We start from the raw sequence: 22680 nt of genomic DNA, 5'->3' as shown, positions 1-22680 counted from the left end.
TCCTGGCTCAAGTTTTTTTGAAGCCCGGGCAACACACTCTGCACTCCAATTATAATACCTTGTGGTATTGTGCCAATTCTGCCATTCATACCTCCTACGCACAGAGACAGGAGAAAATTGTAGCTGCTATGATTGATTTCTGGCTGTAAAATGCCAGCCTCAAAAAGAAGTACAACCTCCTGAGAACAGGTTTTATTTTTGGCATCTGATAAGCCTTCAATCTCATGGATGCATTATTGAAACTAGACTTCCTGGTTTATATTTCATCTTCGGTGCCTGCAACAACACGCTCACACCCACGCAGCCTCTTGCATTTATTTGAAGCAGTGCTGTTGTCAGTTTGAACAGTCTAACCGATTAAGTATAGGTCAACTCAGAAAGCATGTTTCACTCCTCAATGTCAGCAAGCAAGCGTCCCTTGGTTAGTGCATGAGCAAGGTCCTGAATAGAGAGTGGCTGCTCTCTAGCTCACCCTGAGCTTTGACCTCCCTGAGGAGGGTCAATGATGAGGCAAACTTCTGGAAGTATCTTAGCCTAAAAGCCCAGCATCCTCCTCCTGACATCCCTCTGATAGGCCCCAGTGGTCGAGTCCTACTGTTTAAGTCTTTCTCTGTCAGTCTTCCTGCCCTTTGACACCATGGGAGCCTGGTGTCTTGTGAGACTTCAGACACACGATGGAAAACAAAGCTATCTGTGCTCAGGAATGGACAGCCCTGATACCAAGAGAATACACCCCTCCGACGAGAGGAGAGTGAACACAGGGTTGATGACTATACATGTGTCCCATTTTGAGAGTGATGTGAGGTGTGCATCAGGGGACGTGTTGGACTGAGCGCAACACAATAGAGTGCTGCATTGTGGGCGGACACACCCTTTCCTCCTAGCTCCTCTCCACTGCCTCCACTCCGGCCCCTCACAACTGCCTTGACGAGATTTCAAAAGAACGGGACAAAAGGAAAGAGGGAGTGGACACACAGGAATGAAATCCCTGATATGTAAAACCAAAAGCAAATCAGGAGTAAGAGAGTACGGAAAACAACAGGGGGAAAAAGGAAAGAACCCGACACTAATGAATGCATGAAAAAGTGAGAGGTTTGACAGATTCTCAGCTCTAGTAGTGGAAACATGACAGAGAACGGAGGGAGACAAAGTGGGCAGAACTGAGCAGACTGGGGGGAGGCGGTAAGAGAAACAAAATGGGGGCATAAAAACAGTCTTACAGGAGACAGATAAATCTAGAGGGAGGGAAGCAGAGAAAAAGCAAAGCTGTCTGTAGCATTGTGTTCTGCAATGTGTCGCTGAATTATTGATGCTGCCTCAGTGTCGAAGGGTGAGAAGAGGGAGCACTTTCACACACGGTGTAATCTCTGCATCATAAACATGCACTTTCACATATGCAGAGTTGTCTGTCGAGCTGTGTACAACGATCTTCCCTCTTGACGGCAGAATTGAGTGTCTGTGGCTGGCAGGGGGAGAGAAGAGGTCAAGGGTCGCAGCAGACCAGAGGGAGACATGTGGTCCACACCTGTTTTAAACTTGCCCCAGTAGACTCCCAGGGACAGATCATCACGAGCCAGACACAAGGTAAAGCGAGAGAGTCATTAGTGCCATTCATTTTTTTAACAATTCTCTCTAGTTTTGAAAGACTACAAAGAGCTCTCTTCTCGCTTTGCTTTATCCCTTCCCTGCCTGTGTTTTTCTCTCTCCCTGGCTGGCTCTTTTTCTTATCCGCAGAGGAAGCCTGTTTGATCTTGAGTCCTGCTGTTCCGACTCTCCCGCTCCCAGACATAAGGCATACACCTCTCTCTCTCTCTCTTTTTTTCTCTCTCTCGCTAAAGGAGAGAGCTACCGCTTTTTCTTTCTATGCACTTCTTCAGAAAGAAGGAAAATCACAGACTCTCCCTCCCTCCTGGCTAGAAATCAGACACATTCTCCTTGTTGTACCAAAGACAACAAAATAATTCATGAATTCAAAATGGCCTCGATGCTGTGCTGAGGCCAGCTGTGCTGTGTGCATATGGAGCATGTAGAATGTAAGCTATGACAGCAATGTATTTCACTCAGAGGACAGTGGTCGTCATTGTCATCCCCAGTTAGAGCGGGACACAATGGAGAGGGATACAGCCAGGGACCTGACTCACACATACTGTAAGCCTTCCTGGCTGTTATCGGTAACAAATACGCTGAAAACAATGGGCATTAAGTGTCAGCGTGTTGTGTGGAGATACAATAGTGGCTTTAATAGAGGATGGTCATGCCAAAACATCGCAGTTTGTTTTGTTTTACTTAAATTTAGTGCGATTTTAGCAGGCCCATTAACTACATATTGTATTTAACATTTCGGTAACACTTTACTTGAAGGTATCTACATAAGAGTGACATGACACGGTCATGAACACATGACACTGTCATGGCACAAGAACCCTAACTCTAACTTGTCATGACAAAAACCAAATGACACATGATGACAGAAGCGTTATGTCATAAACGTTTATGACTTGTTTATAATGTTTGACACTTTCATGACAGTGTCATGTCACTCTTATGTAGATACCTTCAAGTAAAGTGTAACCAACATTTCTTTAAAAAATCTTTCCAATAATACAATCAGCTCAAAGATACTGTGACATCCAGGAGTTGTCAGCTGCTAAAAAGCATGTTGAAAACTGAAATCCTAAAAATATTTTTTGGTCTTCTCTTGTATTAAAGTTATAGTTATTCTGCTCGAACGCTTTCTTTTTTTTGGGGGTCTTTCATCAGTCCTTCCAGAAAAATGCGGGAATATGCGATGGAATATGCGGGATATTTATGCAATGAAATTGCGGGAACGTGCAAAAACTGCCGTTTGATGAAAAAGAGAAAAAAAAAGTGATTCCCCCAACACCCTGCTTTTCGGTGATGTTCACGTGGCGTAATTACGTCACTTCATAACGTCACTTCATAACGTCACTTCATAACGTCACTTCATAACGTCACTTCATAACGTCACTTCATAACGTCACTTCATAACGTCACTTCATAACGTTCCCATAGCAACAGGGGAAAATGGCTGCTCTTGTGTGAAGTAAACGCAACATTTTTCAACTTTCTGCTAAGATATATGTGACTTTTTTGCAACATAAATGCAGGGATTATGAAATCATGCAAGCCCCGCATATTTTGCGCTGAAATCGGCAATTTATGCGGCGAAAGTGCAGCGTATTTAAAAAAAAAAAAAAATGCGGCCCCGCATAAATATGCAGACTTTGGCTGATTATGCGTTTAATTATGCGATCGCATATTCACATTTTTCTGGGGGGGGACTGTTTTATGGCCTTTAATTGACACTGTCAATTTGACAGTATAGCTTGAAGACAGGAAAGGGGAGAGAGAGAGAGAGAGAGAGAGAGAGAGAGAGAGAGAGGGGGACATGCAGCAGAGGGCCACGGGTCGGATTCGAACGTGGGCCGTTCGAATAAGTAAGTAATCTGTAATCTAGTAATACTAATAAGTAATCTGCCGGCACAAGATTCAAACTCATACCAACACACAAGGTAAAACAAAGTATGATCATGAGTTTACAGTGTCAAAACATCATTAGCCTAATTTCTTAAAACATTATGAAACATAGAAGCCTCTGCGACCAATGGCAGTTTGGCTGCTTAGAGTAGCCGCTCAAGGTGCGTTTGCTGTCCCCGGTGATCGGTGCAGGCGTCATCTTGAATAGAATTCTGAGACCTGTATAATTAAAACGCTTTGCTGTTACCACCAGTAACCACAGGTGTTGCCAAATCAATCAAGGCTGAAATTGTAAGGATTATAACCCCCTCAAGAGCTGACGCTCAAGTTTTGAAGTAAGGCATACATCAAGAGATTTCAAAACAGTTTTTGCCAACCACTGCATTGGTAGTGAAAATTTTGATTTTGACCTGGGTGTAGTTTTTTTTTTTTGGTTACACTGACATTTCTATAACTTATATACAACTGATGGTGCAAAACAAATGTGACGACAATGATTCCTTAAGGCTTACATTAACGCTCAGATCCAGCAGTTGGAATACACAATTCCAGACTGGGAAACTCTCTCCTCCACATTCCTCTGAGGGAATACCATCAGCACATGACAAGAGCCACACTCACACTCTGCCACTTAGCCCGCTGCCTCCCACTGCAACCTTTACACACAAAGAATGCCTGTGTGTATGTGCATATGTGTCATGGACAGCAACCTTTTACACGCAACACTGCCCTCAGACAGAAAGAAATCCCAGAGAGAAAGGCAGTGCAAGCAGCAAGATTTATAAAAAAAAAAAAAAAAAAAGTGATGGGGGCACCAGAACATGCTTGTGTCAGGCAGCTATGCCACGAATGTTATGAAGTGATTGATGGGAAGGTTCTTTGTGTAAAGGGTATCCCCCCCCCCCTTGTTACCCTTTATTCTTCTCTTCTTTGTCAACCTCACCATCACCCCAAAACTCCTCTCTGTGCATTTCCAAGAAAAAACACTTGGTCTTACCCAACTTTCAGCTCAGCACATGGTCTATGCACCCATCAGCTCCACACCAAGCCCTGTCCTACAAGGGCCAGTGCACAACAGGAATGAGTATGTGTGTGTGCACGTATGGAGAGGGATGTTCCCATTTCCACTCTGTTTGAAGCACATGGACTGAGTCGGAATGTGAAGGGGGAGGGTGAGGGGAGAGGCTAGGGCAGTAATCTGAGCGGGGCATCCCACAGCGCAGGCCAGCACATGGTCTGTGCACTCTACTGTGGGCCCAGCGCACAGGGAGAGGGACACTAACAGAAAAGATTTCCCTTTCAAACACAGGCCTGAATAGAGGAACACTATAGGGCCTGGTAGCCGTCCACATATCCAAATGTACCTACTGATGCTCCTTTAATGACAATAACATTGTATGACAGTGGCATTGCTTCAGCTGTTGAAAAAATAAAAAAATGTATAATTGCAGTTACTACATGCAACCTTAACAATTCACGTGACACTGTACCCAGTTTTACACCTAAACTCTATATGCTGCAGCATTGCGCATATGTGAAAACATGACTGTCGTTTGTGGTCCAGTTAATTATTAATTATTCAAGAAATGTCTCAGCACACATTACTGCAATGTGTTGTCAACGGCGATGACGGAATGCTGCTGGATCGCTTATCATTAATGTTCTGCAAAGTCTTGCTCAATTAAAATACTTTGACTATGACGATTTTAGCACTCATTTCTGTTTTGTGGGATTCTCGCCAGCACAATCTGACTCTGGTATCGGCTCACATAGCTAATCATTTACACTGTCATTACAGCAGCTTGTAAGCGTGCCTCTCAAAATTGATTGCAGATATCTGTGTATGTGCTGACTGCACAGGGCTCATTGTCTGAATGGATGTCAATATTAGGTTCTATGATGCAGGCTCATTCAAACCTACCTGCTTCAAACACCACCAGAAACAAAGCGGTACTGCATCGACTTCAACTTTACTACGGTATTCCCATATAGATGTAATATGACACATGATCATCTGGATTGTATTAAAAGAAAGTGCAATGAACCTTGGGAAAAAATGTTTTAATGAATATCTATCTCATTTTTTAAAACAAATTATGCATGTTCATACATTAAAAATACTTAGTAGCCTATATCACATGTGCTGGAATTTCTTCCTAGAACCACATTTATAAACCCAATGCTGTATTTACTGTAGTTTCAACAGTTTATAAAAAAGGCAAAAAGATAATCTTTTTACCAACATGTCAGTGTTTCTATCAAAGGACAACAACTTTTCAAATAAAAGTGCTGCCAAGTGCCAACCATGCTCAATGGATGGGTGGTTGGGTAAATTGCAGCACGCATGCAGCACAACAAAAATACAAACACTTGTTATCTGTTGTGTTTGTACATGTACAGGTTCAGAGACTAAATATTCCATAGCTTCGGGACACGCTTAAACATGCATGAGTGAAGAGCACATATCAGCATGTTTCTCACACAAACAGTTGCCCCCTGGCCATGCTCAGTAAGAGGCAGAACAAGTGAAAGAGTCTGCTAACAGGCGCCTGAAAACCAGAGAGATAAATATCAGGCTTGAGGTATGTGCTGCTGCATCTAAACAGCTCAAGCACAATGTCTGCTGCAGGTAAACCACATATTCGGGGTGGTTCATCTACACCAGGCATGGCCCCAGCACTGACATGTCAGCCCCGACACACCTTAAAGAATATTTTGTACATTACGTAAACCCACCAACCTGTTCTCGTAGCTATTACCTACCAATGATAGACATGGTTATGAAACCAGACTGGCTGTAGGTTATGGCTTTACTCTGCCAATGCCCAGAACCAATGCTCTTAACAAAAAATGGTAATATGTAGAGCTGTAACATATTGGAACAGCCTCCCACCCCACATTTAATCCTAATGGGAAAAGAAACTAAGATAAGCTGTTATCAGCAAGGAGTTTAGGTTAAAACCTGTTTAACTCAGTTATTCATTTCTATTGTCTTTTTTTCTTTCTTTCTTCACTATATATTTTATTTCATGTTACGGTTTTCTTTTGTTGTTTTCATAACATGAAAAACATGCTACTGTGCCTTTTGTTTTACAAACTCCAGGAGGTTTTTATTGTTCTAATATAACATGTATTTTGCTTAATAATATTTGTTTGTGTTTGTCTTGTGTTGGACCCCAGGAAGAATAGTCTTCACAACGGTGATGACTAATGGGGATCCTTAAAAAAACAAAACAATAAACCTACAATTACATTAATGCTTTCAGGAAGGCATGCAATCAGACTCACACCCTCCAACAGGTACTGATATGAGCCTGGAGAGGAGTGTACAGTATACATGGCTCGATGGTGTTTTAAGTCCCCAACTTCAAGGCAGCCCTGCGACCGTCGACTTCAAGGCACCTAACCTTAACCCTAACCATTGCCTAATCCTAGTGCCTTCCAGGTAGCGCTGCCTGGAAGGAGACGTTGGGGGCTTAAAACACCGAACACCATATACATGATGCACATCCTCTGAATGTGCATTTAACTCATGTTTGACCGCATTCTTGTGAAACTGCGGTCACTAGTTGACTTCCAGTTGTTACTGCTCACAGCAACCAATATCTGCAAATGTGGTTCCTTTCACAACACCAATTACATACATTTAAATAGTACCCAATAAAGATATGCTTCAGTTTCAGTTCTGTCCACAAATGGCCTCAGTTTTTCTATTTCTCCCTCCCGCTCGGTTTAGAGAACACATGGTTTAAATGTCAAAAGCATTAGATTAAATTGTGGCCGGGTTAGCTCAGTTGGTAGAGCGGGCGCACATATATAGAGGTGTGTGCCTCGACGCAGAAGATCCAGGGTTTGAGTCCAACCTGGCTGTCCTTTCAATTAAAGGCTGAAATGCCCCCCCCTAAAAAATACATCTTTAAAAAAATAAATAAAAAAACATTAGATTAAATTAGCATCACTGACAGATTCACCTGTTTACCAAACCCAGACAGTAGCCGACTCAAGTTCCAACTCATGCTGGGTGTGGGTGGATTGTTATGAGAGACGGTCTAAAACCTGTTCAGGTCGACCACTGGGGCAGGTTTAACTCATGTCACTGTGTCAGGTAGCATGTGTGACAGTTAACCTTTCTTGCTTTTGAACTGCGTGAGACTGCACACATGCAGCACCATTTCCTTGTTTGTACATGGCGGGGGGGGCTCCTATCACAAGTTGTCCCACATGGATGAGTAGAAAAGGAAGATGACAGGAGGAAGTCTGAGCTCTACTTCCTGCTGCTACTGTACATAACTGGCCAACAGTGACCTCAATGTAACATCCAGCTAAGGTCAACATGTTAGCAGTACACACACACACACACACACACACACACACACACACACACACACACACACACACACACACACACACACACACACACACACACACCTCAAACACCGTCTGCACAACTGACACGCTGTTTAAGTGATGTGTGCGGTTGTGTGTGGAGGTAGTGCATCTGGTTTGAGTGTGAAATGAGCTTCCTAACCATACAACATCAACGTGTGTGTGTGTGTGTGTGTGTGTGTGTGTGTGTGTGTGTGTGTGTGTGTGTGTGTGTGTGTGTGTGTTGTGATGACGACTGTGGGAAAGAAAAAAAACTGCAGTATTCCCACATTCAAAAGAAGGTTTAAAGTAAAGCTAGGACCCAGCACTTTAAACAAGCCTCTCTATAAGCCTGCGCATGGCCTACAAACACCGGGAGAAAACGGGAGAAAACTCCACCAGAACAGCTTTGAGGCTGGGAACAACTAAAATAGAACTGGTGCATCCACATAGCAACCAGAAGGGGAGAACATTGTGTCCCCACTCACATTCATATAGAAGAAAAGAGTAGAGAGAGCGAGGCTGAGTGTGAGTGTGTGTAAGTGATGCAGATTCAGCTGAGAAAAGGTGATGAATGGCTTCATTAAAACGTCATTAGCAGAGGTGTGAACCCGAATGGGTGGGTGCCAGCGTGCAGTGATTGCCCAGTTCCAACACACACACATAAACTTGTCACAACACTGAAATTCTCTCTATGATATAACCAGCACAACCGACCCACCCTCCTCTCTTGGCACTTAGTGGTTACTGTGTTTGATGTCGATGCGAGTTTAAAATGCGACCTCAGGCTTTCATAAATAGCAAGCTTAAAACATCACTGACAAGCCAAATTATTTTCAAGAAACAACAATTCAGAATTTCCTTTAATCAAACTGTGCTTCCCTTCAGCGCGCGCGCGCGCACACACACACACACACACACACACACACACACACACACACACACACACACACACACACACACACACACACACACACACACACACACACACACACACACACACACACACACACACACACACACACACACACCTCTGAGGGAGATGAGGAAACAGCAGTGACACCATGGAAAAAAGAAAGCAATGAAATGAAGGATACAGGAGGTGGAGGAGAGCAAATAAGGAGAACAGGAATGCAAAAGAAAGAAAGCAAAAAAGAGGAAGAAAAACCTGAAAAGACCATGGCTCAAAATGCAATCGAAGTGTGTGTGTGTGTGTGTGTGTGTGTGTGTGTGTGTGTGTGTGTGTGTGTGTGTGTGTGTGTGTGTAACCTGATTAGCCAGACCCTACAGGGAAGATGAATCTACATTATTCTTTCTCATTTTCCCTCTGCTCCTCACAAACCCAAAAAAATGGGGGCAATTCAGTAACCCTAGCAACCAACTCGGTCTACGTGCAGAGAGAAGCTGTCGATGCACGGGGGAAGGAGAGAGGAAGAGAGAGATGGAGATGGGGAGTGAGAATGCTAACACAAGTGCACACACACACACACACACACACACACTTGGATCGTACTAGGTTTAGGCAATTGCTTATATTTTTCCCATTGCCCAATCGTGGTTACTCGAGATTTGCAATCTGATCGCCAGTCTGACAGGCTGGCTACATTGAACACGTAATTGGACACTACATATTATGCATATATATGCTGAGCAGCAATGAAACAGGCTACACTGGATTGGCTGTTCTGCCCGTCCTGCTTCCTGCTTGGCTATTGTGTCATTTCCATTGACACATATATAAAATGGACCAATAGCTCTGGACGGAGACCAGTGAAGGCTATTAGAAGCACTTTTCCGGTGATCTCTTGCTTTACTGCGCAGCCTCCAACTGACAGAGACAACGTAAATGTGACGTGAGCAACGTGTCTGAAAGTTGTAAGTCTTCTGGTAGCTGTGCCAAGAGAAATCTCAATCATTCCCAATCTTACAGAGATGGAGAGCGTAGGTATATGTAAGGAGATAACATAAGCACAGGCTAATTATTGCTAACTAACATGCTAGTTAACATTAGTCATTAAACCTAAACAGCTAATGTAAGTCGAATCTGCCTGCGAGCTTCTCCTGTACTATACGGTAATTCCTCTACTGTGCGACAGTAAGTCACTTGGTTATGACACAATCGTTAGCCTGTTTTTATAAAAGCGTCTGCTACGGAGCCATAACGTGAGGTACAAGGTAATGGAGCCTTTTATACATTGTCGTGTTTCTTTAGAAATAAACAATGGACAAATAGAGTCTTTAAACGCTTCAGATGTAAAGTTATTCGCTGTGAAATGCTAACGGGAGGAGATCTCTTTGTAGCGTCAAAATGGCGCCATAGGAGGTTCGAGTTCTGAAGCGAAGCTTACCCCCTTGGTCATTTCCCGTTGACGATGCTTCTGTTTTACTACGGATAGCGATAGCATCTTGCTTCGGTAGCTCGACGCAGTTAATTTGTCATATTCTTCATTACAGCGGCTAATTATCCACTTTACTTACTTACCTAAAGCTACACTAGTTCACTCAAGCACTGAGATCGATCTCCTTTCAAGGACTTTCTCGCAAATCCCACAGTTGTTCACACGCTCTTCAGTTCTGTTAGCTACTTCAGCTAAGTAGTTAGCGATGGCTTCTCTGTCTCACTCCGGCTCTCTGCTGATCAGCATGTCAAATGTTAAAAAGCTATTGCTCCGCCTGCGACATTCATAATTGTACTGTATAGCTAACTGGCTCTGTACCATGGGAAACTCTATCGTTAACGTTAGCTGCCCAGCAGTTAATTAAAAATCGCTTTAATATTGGCGTAGAAAAAAAAGAAAAGAAAAAAAAAGCCAATTATTCCTTCAATCATCACACAAGATCGTACAGTCTAGTAGAAGTTCCCTCCTTTATACTTATAAATTCTCTTCTATTCAGGCCTTCTCTTATTTCCAAGATCCCTCCTCCTCCTTTCCTCTTTCTCCCCCTTTCCTCCTGTTTTCCTTCTTGGTTAGACTCCTTGCTTTTTCTTCTCCTGATCTCCGGCCACGTATGAGGGCTGTTCAAACACAACCTGTTTCCTCTGGCGTCCCCCGGGAGCATTATCCAACCCTTCTACTGTTGTGTTTTCTCTCCTTCTCTTCTTTCTGCCGCCTTCCTATTTATTTACAGCTGAATGTCTGTTCTCCTATTGATTGTTTTACGGAGGATATGACTGGGCTTCGTCTCTGCCCTGCTTGGCTTTTTTGTAGATCCCTCTCTTCTTTAACATGGCCCCCCTCCTCCAACACATACACACACACACACAAACATCATCGCTCTCTCTCAGCTGGTTGTGTGAGTCAGTGTCCGGTAAAGAGGCTCATGCATGCACTCACATTATGTGTCTCACATATGCTGAAACCATAAAGTGATGATTATTGGTTTAAGCTGCCATGGGAGGCGTGTCATAGTGTGTGTGTGTGTGTGTGTGTGTGTGTGTGTGTGTGTGTGTGTGTGTGTGTGTGTGTGTGTGTCACATTTCTGACAAACATCATGAAAGAGAGGAAAAGAGTGAGACAGGAAAGAGAGGGGGAGAAAGAAGGAGTGAGAATAACAGAGTTTTGAGTTGAAGACCAGCAGTTCTTTTCACAATGGTCTGATTGTTCATTGGATGTCGGCTGACAGAAAGAAAAAAAGAATAGTGGTGAGTGTATGTATGTGTGTGTGTGTGTGTGGGAGCGTAGCTTTTACTCTACTTTTTTTTTACATTTTTGTTTTAACTTTTAACGGTTTTTTGCTGTTGTTAAATATTAAGCTGTGAATGTGTTAGGCACTAAATTGAAGTGCAGGCGCCCCTATATCAACTAGGAGTTCAGGTCACACACACATTCACACATAGGCTCAGGCAATGTGACCATGTATGCTTTAGAGCTGAAACTATTAGAAATATAATTGGCAATACTTTTGTTACATGATTTGTTAATCTTTTAAGGAAAAATGTCAAAAATTAACTGGTTCCTGCTAATAAAACTGGTTTTCTTCTATACTGGTAAATTGAACATATTTTCTTTTAAAAAGGACAATTCAAAACAAACCTAGGGGTTATTAACAGATGTGTACCCACTCTGTCGTTCTCTGGGACATGTTTTCATGCTAATCGAATGCGTTTGGAGCTTGAAAGAAGCTAGCGCGGACCGCTGATTAGCTTACAACGCTAGTATTCGGGGCACAGGGAAAGGAAAAACAAATCACTATTTATACCACTAAAAAGGCTCAAAATATCACCAAACTTCAACGGTATCATAATGAGGGTCCCTAAATGTTAACCGAAGCATTGAGAACTTTGTAAGTGTACAGACAGTTTATTGAATGAAGAGCTGCGGGAGCTCCGTGAAAAGGGCTACGAGAGAGAGAGCTACCGGTAGTTCAGGTCACATCCGATCTGGTTATTCTATCTATAGAAAGGCTTCTTAATTGAAATGTATGTACTAGAATATCACAAAAAAAAATTACACACATAATAAAAGATTTTACCATTTTAACCACACCCACACACCTGCTCAACTTCATCATGAAACCAACTGTCTGAGTGGAATGCTACAGTTAAATTATGCAAAATCCCCAGCTTGGTACAGTCTGCCAGAAAGGAGGGGTGTGTGTGTGTGTGTGTGTGTGTGTGTGTGTGTGTGTGTGTGTGTGTGTGTGTGTGTGTGTGTGTGTGTGTGTGTGTGTGTGTTTTGTAATAAATATGACATCAGCTTAATTGTGTTTCAAAATGCCAGTGCACAAGGTAACCCATTGACAGGCATACAAATCAGTTTCACATGGGTGCACCTACACACACGTCTACACACAGCAGGAACACCTGAAAAGAAGGAGAGGAGATTTCAACCAATCCCAACATACCTTAGTGCTGAAGGCCTAGCAAATGGGTGGCAGCTAGAGATAGAGTAGGATTAGCCAACCAGGACAGACGGAGCATCTGCTGCCCAATCAGAGCATCTGGAACATCTGGCACCAATGAACAGCAGCTGAACTCTGACCTTAGCCACTTGGCTTCACCAGCTGCCTATTTGTCATTCATGTTCCAGCCCTCTCAATCTACTCCATCATCTCTCTGTCACTGACATCGATAAGCTGTTTGTCTTAGATCTGATACACTGGGTGATGTTGTACACCTGTACAGGTTGATCTGCATTCCATTGTGAAAGCAGACATTCCTCTTTTATCTCTCAGCTATCGCCTGTATCCAGGAGACTACGGTAGGCACTACACAGGGGTGAGACAGACATCTCAATCCAAACTGCAATAACGCACTCACTGACTTGTAAGCAGCGCTCTGTTTATGTGTAGGTGTGCACTGAAGGAGGCCAACTCAGTGTCAACTCAGTGTTGGTAAATTTAAGGGGGTATGTTTTCTCGCAGGTGCCGCAGCAGACCTGTAGTAAACTGTCATATTGAATACTAAAGAATGAGGAAGGAGATGGCTAGAAGGGAACAGAAAATCAATGAGTGATTTCAACCACGTAGTGTCTGGTGCTGACACAGCACAAGGACACACACACACACACACACACACACACACACACACACACACACACACACACACACACACACACACACACACACACACACACACACACACACACACACACACACACACACACACACACACACACACACACACACACACACACACGTCAAAGGGAATAGAGGATTTTCACTCTTTTAAAAATTCTCAGTTCCTTTCTATTCTGAGATGCAAGTGTACTGACTGCAGAGCTAAACATCGAGCACACCGAGCACAGCAGCAATGAGTGTATGCGTGTTATGTGAAAGGCATTTGATTCCTTTGCCCGGACACAAAGCCGTGAGCCCAAACAGGAAGCTTCACACACACTCCCTGTACAATCTGTGTGTGTTCGAGCCTGACTTCTGAACCTCCGTTTCACACAAACATCCTTCCTGGCTGATTATTTTAAGCTCCGTTAGCATTTTTAATTCAGCTCACAATACAAACACACAGATCCAGGACACACACCCCCACCCCTCCCTCTGGACTTGTGGTTGGTAAGTGCACAACTGGACTCACTCAATACAGTTCAACCCTAACTGACAAAGGGTTGTTAAGAAGAACACACACACAAAACCCTAAAACGACCACTAATTGATTAGCTTAAAGATGCCTTCTTGCATCCTTGCACCCGCATGGGATGTTTGCTGAGGTGAAGGCAACCGCAGCAGAGGGGTCAATGTTACAATAACAATCGTGCCTCCATCTGTTTTGTCATTTCTCTATTCCCTCTGCCTCTTACTGTTACATAGTTGATAAATGAGAAACAGAGCCTCGCCTCAATTTATGTCAGAGGACCACCTCTGCAGTATTCCTGCTCCCTCCTGATCGATTATACATCAAATCAACCAAAACACACACACACAAACAGAAATATTCAGCCCAGGCATGGAGCCAAAACACAACACACACACACACACACACACACACACACACACACACACACACACACACACACACACACACACACACACACACACACACAACACACACAACACACACACACACACACACACACACACACACACACACACAATCCTCTTGCTGTTTCACCACCTTTCCTATTGTTTGCTAGTGAAAGCAGCCATTTATCCTAAACCATGTCTCTCTGGCTGCCTTGTAAACAGGCAGCTTAGTAGCGTACACGTAGACAGACACACGTAGACAAACACACCATTTCAGTTTATGCTCGCAGACACTCGTCCCTCTTGAGGGGAGACGTATCAACAGCATATCTGCAGAGCTTGAATTAATTTATTAGCCTGTAGTCTGGAAAATAATAATAATAGCCTACATCTGTTTGACTGTGTGCATACCTTTTTTTCTGTGTGACTATTTAGTCTAAAGACCAATACAAAATTATATAGCACATCATCAGATTAGCTAGCCATACATATACCTCTTTGTATTTCTCCAAACCACCATAATCAACACGATTTATCAGTGGCAGCAGCAGTGGTAGTTATTTGCAAACGCAGGCACTTATTAACATTCCCAGATGTGTAAAACTCTGACATATGCTGAAGCGCTAAGCCAAATGTACTTGAAAAATGAAACATCTGTCAAATGTTTTCAAAGACTCAGCACTCCCTAATTTTCCTCTAAAATGCTTCCCGTTGCCTGAATTAAAGCTTTCCATTTAAATATCCTGGCAAGCTTGATGACTGGTAAACGAGGGATGGGGATAGCTGGTAGATGTTAACTCACGACGATAAATGCGATGGAGCCGGTAGTAGTGACAAGCTTTAGAGTAATTTGGAGTCTTTCTAAAAGCAGAGTAGCTTTCTGGATTCAATTCCAAATAAATGCTCTGTGAACTACGAGTGTTAGGCGATAAGCTCCCTAACTCCATTTCAGCGCTGGGTATAACCATTTACATCTGTGTTCGAACATTCCTATCCCTCTTTAAATGGGTCTCAACTCACTTTCTGCTGCTATCTTTCTACTTTTTGTTTCTGCTGTTTTTTTGTCACACACACACACACCCTCTCATACACACCCTCTTCCCGAGCAGTAGGAACATTCCTTGCATCAGCCAGAATCCTGTGTGAAATAACACAGGCTGAGAAAAGGATGGTGGTATTCAAGCATGTGTGCGTGTGTGTGCGTGAGTGCATGCTCTTATAAAAGCAATTTTCTTCAGCTTACATGTCAACATGTGAGGTGACAAATCCATGACGTCCCTATACCTACTTTAGGTAATCACTTAACAACAACTCTGCTTTTTTTTTTCCTTCTTCACAAAAAGGTACAGAAGACAGACAAAATAACACAGACGCATCATGAAAAACGACAGGTCAAATTAGGTTAAATACACATCAATCAATCAAAAACATAAAGCAATATGGGCCGGCAGCAGAGTTCCATTATAAGAGGGCAAAATTATCTCAGGAATCTCACCGGAACCCCTGAGTGTGTGTAGCATGAATGTCATGTTGTGTATGGGAGTACATATATTGCAGTGTTTTGAGTAGTACGATGGTGCTGCAGTAGAGTATGATAGCGCCACTGCACCAGTGCTCAATCAATGGCCAAACTGGAGGTGCATCGGCGAAACAAAATGCCAGTTAATATGGGTCGGAAAATAAATCAGGACAATGCATTCATCAAGTGCTTGACTTACTTTGTCAAACCTTGTGTGAATGTGTGCATCACGCCTCTTCCTCACCTGCTGCAGAGATATATGAATGTAAGCCATGGGAGGAGTTACATTTATTTCTCCCACGATGCTGCGGTTTATGGCTGCAGCGTGAAAAGACTATCCATGTTTCCCCGATTGGAGCCATACAGGTTTGATTCCTCAGCTAGCTGGACCACAATAGCGTGGTTAGCAAATACAAGGAGACATGAGATGTGATGTGTAGGTGCTTATGTATTGCTGGTTGATACCCTCCATTAGAGGATATCTAGCAGCAGTGTGCAGGGTAATGACAGACTGTCTGCGTGTCTCCCAGAGAAGGCAGACTGCTAAGAATGTCACAGCAGACACACGGCACCTGGAGACGCCTCTACAGATGGAACACACACACACACACACACACACACACACAAATGAGGATGCACAGGTTTATCCTTTCATCTGTTCATTTCAGATGACGGTGTGTGGAAAAATGTGTGGACGGAGAGAGCTCAACGTAGCTGTTCGCTAGGGAGCAGTGAAGTAACTGACAGAAAGAATCGATCCAGAGGGTCGATGGACAAACATTATGTCCACAAGCTGACAAACACAGGAGACAGCCCTCACAATGCAGCACGGACAGAAAGCCTTTACACAGGCTGCCAAGCATAAGCAGCGGTCTACTGGTCTACTACGGGACATTGAGACAACAACGCTAATGTCACTGTGGTGGCAGCTAAAGGAGTCTGCAGGTAGGCAGGTGGCAGAGAAAGTGGCTAGTAAGAGGTGGTAAACAGTGAGCTGAGTCGAGTTACCCTGGACTCATCGGTTTAGTAGTTTAACTGACAGGATTAACCGGTGAGAATATGACCAAATCAAACCGGATTTTGTGTAGACGAGTGACAAATTAAATAGGATAAACTTGGATGGAGTGGTGAAACTAATTTAACATAGGAACCACATGTAAAACATATTAAGTTAGAGTACTAGATTAAAAAAGGAGTATAAGAGATAAAACAAAAGTCATACAGATGCTTCCACACAAGGCACAGTGGGATTTAAATGTTTGATAGGTATGCAAGTGACCTCAATTTGTTGGGGCTTTCGCAGTAATTTGATCTCAGGTTATTTTTAACACCCGTGAGTGCATTTGGGTAGAATGGTGTCCACCCTTTACAAAGACTCGATGTTGAGTTTTCCTGTATTTGTCACCCAACTGTATATCAGCACCAGACAATCCAGTTTTCAACAGAGGTTTGTGATTAGCCTACACGCTCCACAACCGCTTTGTTTGTCACTGACTTGCTGCTCTATCCTACAAAGCTGCAGGTGGCAGCAGCTCTACAGAAGAACAGAAGGGCTGCGAGGTGACCATTTTTTTTTTTTTTTTGAGGCAAGGCTGGGAAGAGGGATGTGTGTTCTTAAAATGACATGAGAACTGTGTGTTGAGGAATCGGGGTAGCCCATTTCATCTGGTGATCTTCACTGAAGTGATCACTGAAGCAGCGGTGGAAACATGCGGTTCACGAGGAGAGCAATATCCTGTCCTCTGTCTCTTCCACATCCATCTCCCCTTTTCTGCCACCTCTGTGGTTTCCCTCTCCTCCCCAGCCTGTAGGCTACACACCACTAACGTGAACCCACAGATCTGATAAGCAATCACTGTAGCTCTGACTGACACTGCCCAGCTGAATACAGTTCCCCTGCTTGACGACACACACACACACACACACACACACACACACACACACACACACACACACACAAGCTAGTAAACAGTCAACATCTGAACGCCCCTTTCTAACCACTACAATCTGCGCTCTCCCCCTGCTGCTCGCTCATGTCGTTGATCGTGGGCAGGGGCGACACCAACGTATACTGTGATCATGATAAATGATCAAGTCTTAGAACAAATTATTCATTTCATTGCAATCTGGGTTAAAACACACACACACACACACACACACACATACACACACACACACACTTGTAGTATGACCGGGGCGGCGCAATGCACACCAGCAGCACAGACACGCAGGAGACAGAGAGGGAGAGAAAACGCCCTGCCTTGTTCAATGTCGAAACCCCAGCCCTCTGGGTAGTCTACACACACCACGTTCACATACGCTTTTCTTTAGAGACAATATAGAGACCACATCTGGACAACAACACTGATTTCTGAGCGGGGTTTTTTTCTGTCTTTGTTGGCCGTCTGTGTGCTGAGGCAAGTGATCACACGCTTGAAGACATGATGATGATGATGATGATGATGATGATGATGATGTTCTAGTTAAGGTCGCAATATACTATTGATCTGCCACGTCCGCATAATGGCAATTAACCTTCATAAGTGGATGGTGAAATACTATGGCAAGCGTACCCTTTACGGCTGAGAGGAGAGGTAACGTTAAGGGTAGGCTACAAAAACCCACCATGCAATCAGCCAAGTCAAGGAAAACACACACTATTAGTCAGAAAGCACAGGTTTAACGGCACATTGCTTTAGCTTGTGCTATAATTTAACATCTTCAAAAAAAGTTTTTCCTTTACCTTTAACTTGAGTTTCATATTCGGCCACTATCTCCTTGTCCTTTCGGAATTTCGCCGGAGACGTCATGGCTGAGTTTCGGAGATCAGACCACTTGCCCTCGTAGCGAAGTCAATTTTGTCTCAATCAATCACAAAATCAGCCGTAGACGGAGAGAAATGCCACTCCGGGAAAGGTTTTTGAAAAAGAAAAGAAAAAAACAGAGAGCCCAGATGAGAGATTGCAGCTCCTCAGTGTGCCCGCGGATCTGTATTGTCTCCCTGCCTCTGTTCACTCCGGGCGCATTGTGAGTTTGGCGCTGCTGCTGCTGCTGCTGCTGCTCTATGTTCCCATTTGCCGCCGCGCCTCCGCCGCCTCCTCAAAACCGGTTATAGTGCAAACAACCACAGGTGAAAGGAGATTCATTCCCTTCTTGCTAGCTTGTCAGTCAGCACTTCCAAAAGTTTTTTTTTTTTAAATATATATATTTGCCCTGAGCAGCTGCCCGTCCGCCTGTCTAAACTAAAACTGCTCTCCTCTTCCCCCTCCTGAAGTGAGAGAGGAGGAGGAGGAGGAGGAACCGATATGTCAATGGATGGAAGGGGCTGGCTGGTCAGCCCCAGTGCGCAGGACAGGCATGGATACACGCATGGATATTATTCTTTTTTTTTTGCAGACATTTCCTAAACTGCATGTGCCCATTAAGTGTGTATCTTGTTTGGTCATTAGATAGATTGATAGATAAAACACAATATTTAGGATGATCGGCCAGTTGCAATGTGAGGATGTCAAGTATTGCAGGGTGGGCCAAGTGAGCAAAAGTGGGTTTAGGAGCCACTTCATCTCATTTCAGTAAAGTTATGACCGCTGATATAGGAGACAATGGGTCTTACACGTCTTTATGCTGAATTTAAATGACTGCATAACTGAGATACAAACAACAAAGCGGGAAAAATGTAGCTGGGGATGTAACGTTACCTCTACGTTGGCCCCAAAATTGACCAAAAGGTCTAACATTAGCTTTATGTTGCTAGCAAGCAATTCCGTAACACTGGCTATGCCCACTGATGATATTTTTGACATAATGGAAATGCATTAACATTGTCTTGCATTTAAACGACAACAATGTCTAACATAGTGTCATAAGCTGTCTATTTAAAATGCAACCCTCCTCCTGAGTGTGAATCTGTGTGAATACGTCAACTTTCTTTCTTTTTTCTTTTTTTTACACTTACTTGAATTCAGCCCCGCCTAATTTTATAGGACAAGAGCTTATTTCCCACAACACGATTGGCAAAACGGAATTTGAATGACATGCAAGCACACCAATCGGCCTGCAGGACTTTTGAATGTGGGCGTTTCAACGATCATTTATAACCAATTAAATTCAGACGTTGGAATGAAGGTGACCAATTGCGTCTGTTACTATGGAGTGTATCCAATCAGAATCAGATGTAGGGTCTTTTAAAGATAGTTTCAGGAAGTGCCGTTAAATACCAGGAAGTTGTAAACAAAGCTGACAGCTATTTAGTTAGCTGTTAACTACATCCGAATGGATGCAGAGCCAGTCGTGTAAAACAGGCTCGTTGTTCGCCGATATCGTGTATTTATCAATAATATAGCTAAACAGTTTCTTGTAAATAGACATCGTTTCGCGGAAATATATATTTTTCCGTGCGTTTGTTCAACAAGCTGACGTTAGCTGCCTTCCGTTTTCTCGTTAGGAAAAGGCTAACGTTTGCACAAGGACGTTAGTGCTAGCTTTAACGCTTGCGAAGTTAACGTCCAATTTATTAATTATTATCCCGAATTGAACTAGCGAGCGACATTAGTACCCGATTCTTGGTTTTTCTGCTGCATTGGCTGTCTGGGAGCAGAAAGAGCGAGAGAGTTCGTCCATTTCAGCAGGACAACAATGTCTACATCGAACGCTAATTTCAAAAACAAGTGTGTGACCCAGGTGAACTGCACATTTTGTGACAGTCTTCTCTGCACAAGAGGCATGAAAGCAGTGCTTCTTGCAGACACTGAGGTTGAGCTTTTTTCGACTGATATTCCTCCCAATAGGTAAGTGCTAATCTAGCCTTTGTTTATGTCTGCTGTTGTTGCCAGCGCAAGATTGTACTTGCACAAACAAACCGCAGCTAACTGACATGTAACTGATCATTTGATGGCAATAGGGACACAATGTTGGCACCCAAGCTATGGTTAACAATGTTTGTTGCATGAAAATGTGAAATTACGGTGGGTTTTAACCTTTCATGGCTGTGTTTGTTTCTCATTACACGCACCCTCCCCCAAGAACTGTTGACTTTGTGGCCAGCTGCTACTCTACTGAAAGCTGCAAATGCAAACTGAGAGACATCGCATGTCTCAAGTGGTATGTAAAGCTCTTCTATAGCCTACAGGGTTTGCTTTAGGAAGGCCATTTGTTAATGTGAGATGTTGATGAAAAGCAGAGTTAGTACATAAAACAAGTTGCTCCTACCCATGTAGCTGTTCATAGTATAGCTACACCTGTAGAGCTGCAGGTACCAATTGTTTCATTGTTGATTGTCTTCCTGATTAATCAGTTGGTATATTAGACATCAGACGGTCAAAATGCCTATTGCAATTTCCAAGAGCTCAAGGTGAGATCTTCATATGTCTTGTCCGGTCTGTGGCCAACAGTCTAAAATCCAAAGATATTCAATTTACAATGATATAAAACTGAGGCAGGCAGCAAAACTCATATTTGAGATGCTGGATCTAGAGAGGCTTAAATAATGTCTCAAACAAATGTATTAATTTATCAAAATAGTTGCCCGATCATTTTTCTGGAGATAATGACAGAATGCCTGTCACCTTATTGTTTCAGCCCTATACACATTAAAATTAAATTCTGCCATTTGGCATTTATTTCTGATATTGGCCTAAATGAATTTGGTGCTACAGTGAGGCTTTATGGATCCTCCCTCTTTTGTATTCCCAGGCCTTTGTTGTTGTACACAGGGCAAAAACAAACATCTGTTAGATAATAGACACTCACTAGTGGAGTTGGCACTTTTCAGAAGTGCCCCCAGTAAAGTGCTGACACACGTCTCTTCTTTATTCTCTCTCCCTCCCTCTCCCAGTGGTAATGTTGTGGGCTATCATGTTGTGGCCCCCTGTAAACCCTGCTTGCTCTCCTGTAACAACGGCCATTTCTGGATGTTCAACAGCGACGCTGTATCTACTCTCAACAGGCTGGATGCGACAGGTTATTATAAGCCCCCTCTCGATTAAAATTTCAATTCTTTGCCGTTTTGCTCTGTTGAATGTGTTTCATAAGCCTTTGTCACCCTCAAATGTGTCTGCAGGTCTGAATCTGCTCCTGTGGGGAGATCTTCCCGAACTGGATGACAGTGAGAACGAAGATTTAGAAAGCCCATCGGAGGAGGAGTGTATTAGGTAGAGAGGGAAACGGACAATGTGAGAGACCTGGAATGCCAACATTTGAGGCTGAGCTAGAAGAGTGTACAAACCATGCTTGAGATAAGAGAGAAAAGAGATGTTTTAAAGGGTAATTTAATACTGAATCAAGCAGGGCAGAAACGTGCTGCTGCATTAGTTGACAACTGAAACCATGGTGCACATCTGGCCGCAGCCCAATCAGGGACGTCACAGCAGGTGTTTTGCCTTTGCAGCTGATGAAGAAAGCACCTGCTGTGACACAACTGATTGGGCGTGGCCAGAAACCAAACATGCTCCAGAGTTAGAACCCACAGAGAACAGTGCAGCACAAGTTTTTGGCCCTATGTAATTTAGTGTTGAATTACACTTTAACCTGTGACCATGTCTTTCCCCATCACTGATAAAAGCACAGGCGCACAATGTCACACACATTCTTTACTCTCTTTTGTTGTATATTTGCATGGGCTACTGTAAAACACGTGGCTGAAGTCGACTGAAAATAACAAACAACTAGACTCCTTAATCTAGTGCATTCTACTTTTCATCGCCGTGTCCACTGAGCTCATGGTTTTGATCGGCCTCCTGAGAAGTTGGGGATGTAGTATGATAAGTCAGTGGAACTTATCAGCGGGTGCTGTGCTTTTTCACGCTGTTTACGTTCAGTCCACTTTTCTGATAAGATGACCACAATTCGCCTACCTTCTTTTTAATGGCAGTTATAATCTGTAC

The 22680-nt window shown here is 43.4% G+C and overlaps 2 protein-coding genes across 4 annotated transcripts in view; one reads left to right on the top strand and one right to left on the bottom strand.

Moving 5' to 3' along the window:
- srgap2 (SLIT-ROBO Rho GTPase activating protein 2) overlaps window positions 1-19080 on the bottom strand; it is a 61255-nt gene extending 42175 nt beyond the window's left edge. For 2 of the 3 annotated variants that reach the window (XM_039797298.1, XM_039797299.1), the window contains exon 1: window positions 18543-19078. In XM_039797298.1, the coding sequence (XP_039653232.1) occupies window positions 18543-18609 (67 nt within the window). In that variant the 5' untranslated portion in view covers window positions 18610-19078. Of the gene's footprint in view, window positions 1-18542 lie in introns of all 3 variants that reach the window. The other variant, XM_039797301.1, reaches the window with a different exon arrangement.
- Window positions 19081-20005: 925 nt separating this feature from the next.
- On the top strand, window positions 20006-22376 carry fam72a (family with sequence similarity 72 member A). The gene is made up of 4 exons (XM_039798913.1): window positions 20006-20586; window positions 20822-20899; window positions 21633-21757; window positions 21858-22376. Exons 1-4 carry the CDS (start codon window positions 20435-20437, stop codon window positions 21950-21952), a joined length of 450 nt encoding a protein of 149 aa, XP_039654847.1. The 5' UTR covers window positions 20006-20434; the 3' UTR covers window positions 21953-22376.
- The last annotated feature ends 304 nt before the right edge of the window (window positions 22377-22680 follow it).

This window comes from Perca fluviatilis, chromosome 4 (genome assembly GCF_010015445.1).
Source record: "Perca fluviatilis chromosome 4, GENO_Pfluv_1.0, whole genome shotgun sequence".
NCBI lineage: Eukaryota > Metazoa > Chordata > Actinopteri > Perciformes > Percidae > Perca > Perca fluviatilis.
The sequence above is the reverse complement of the archived record's forward strand: the minus strand, read 5'-3'. Positions and strand labels throughout refer to the sequence as shown.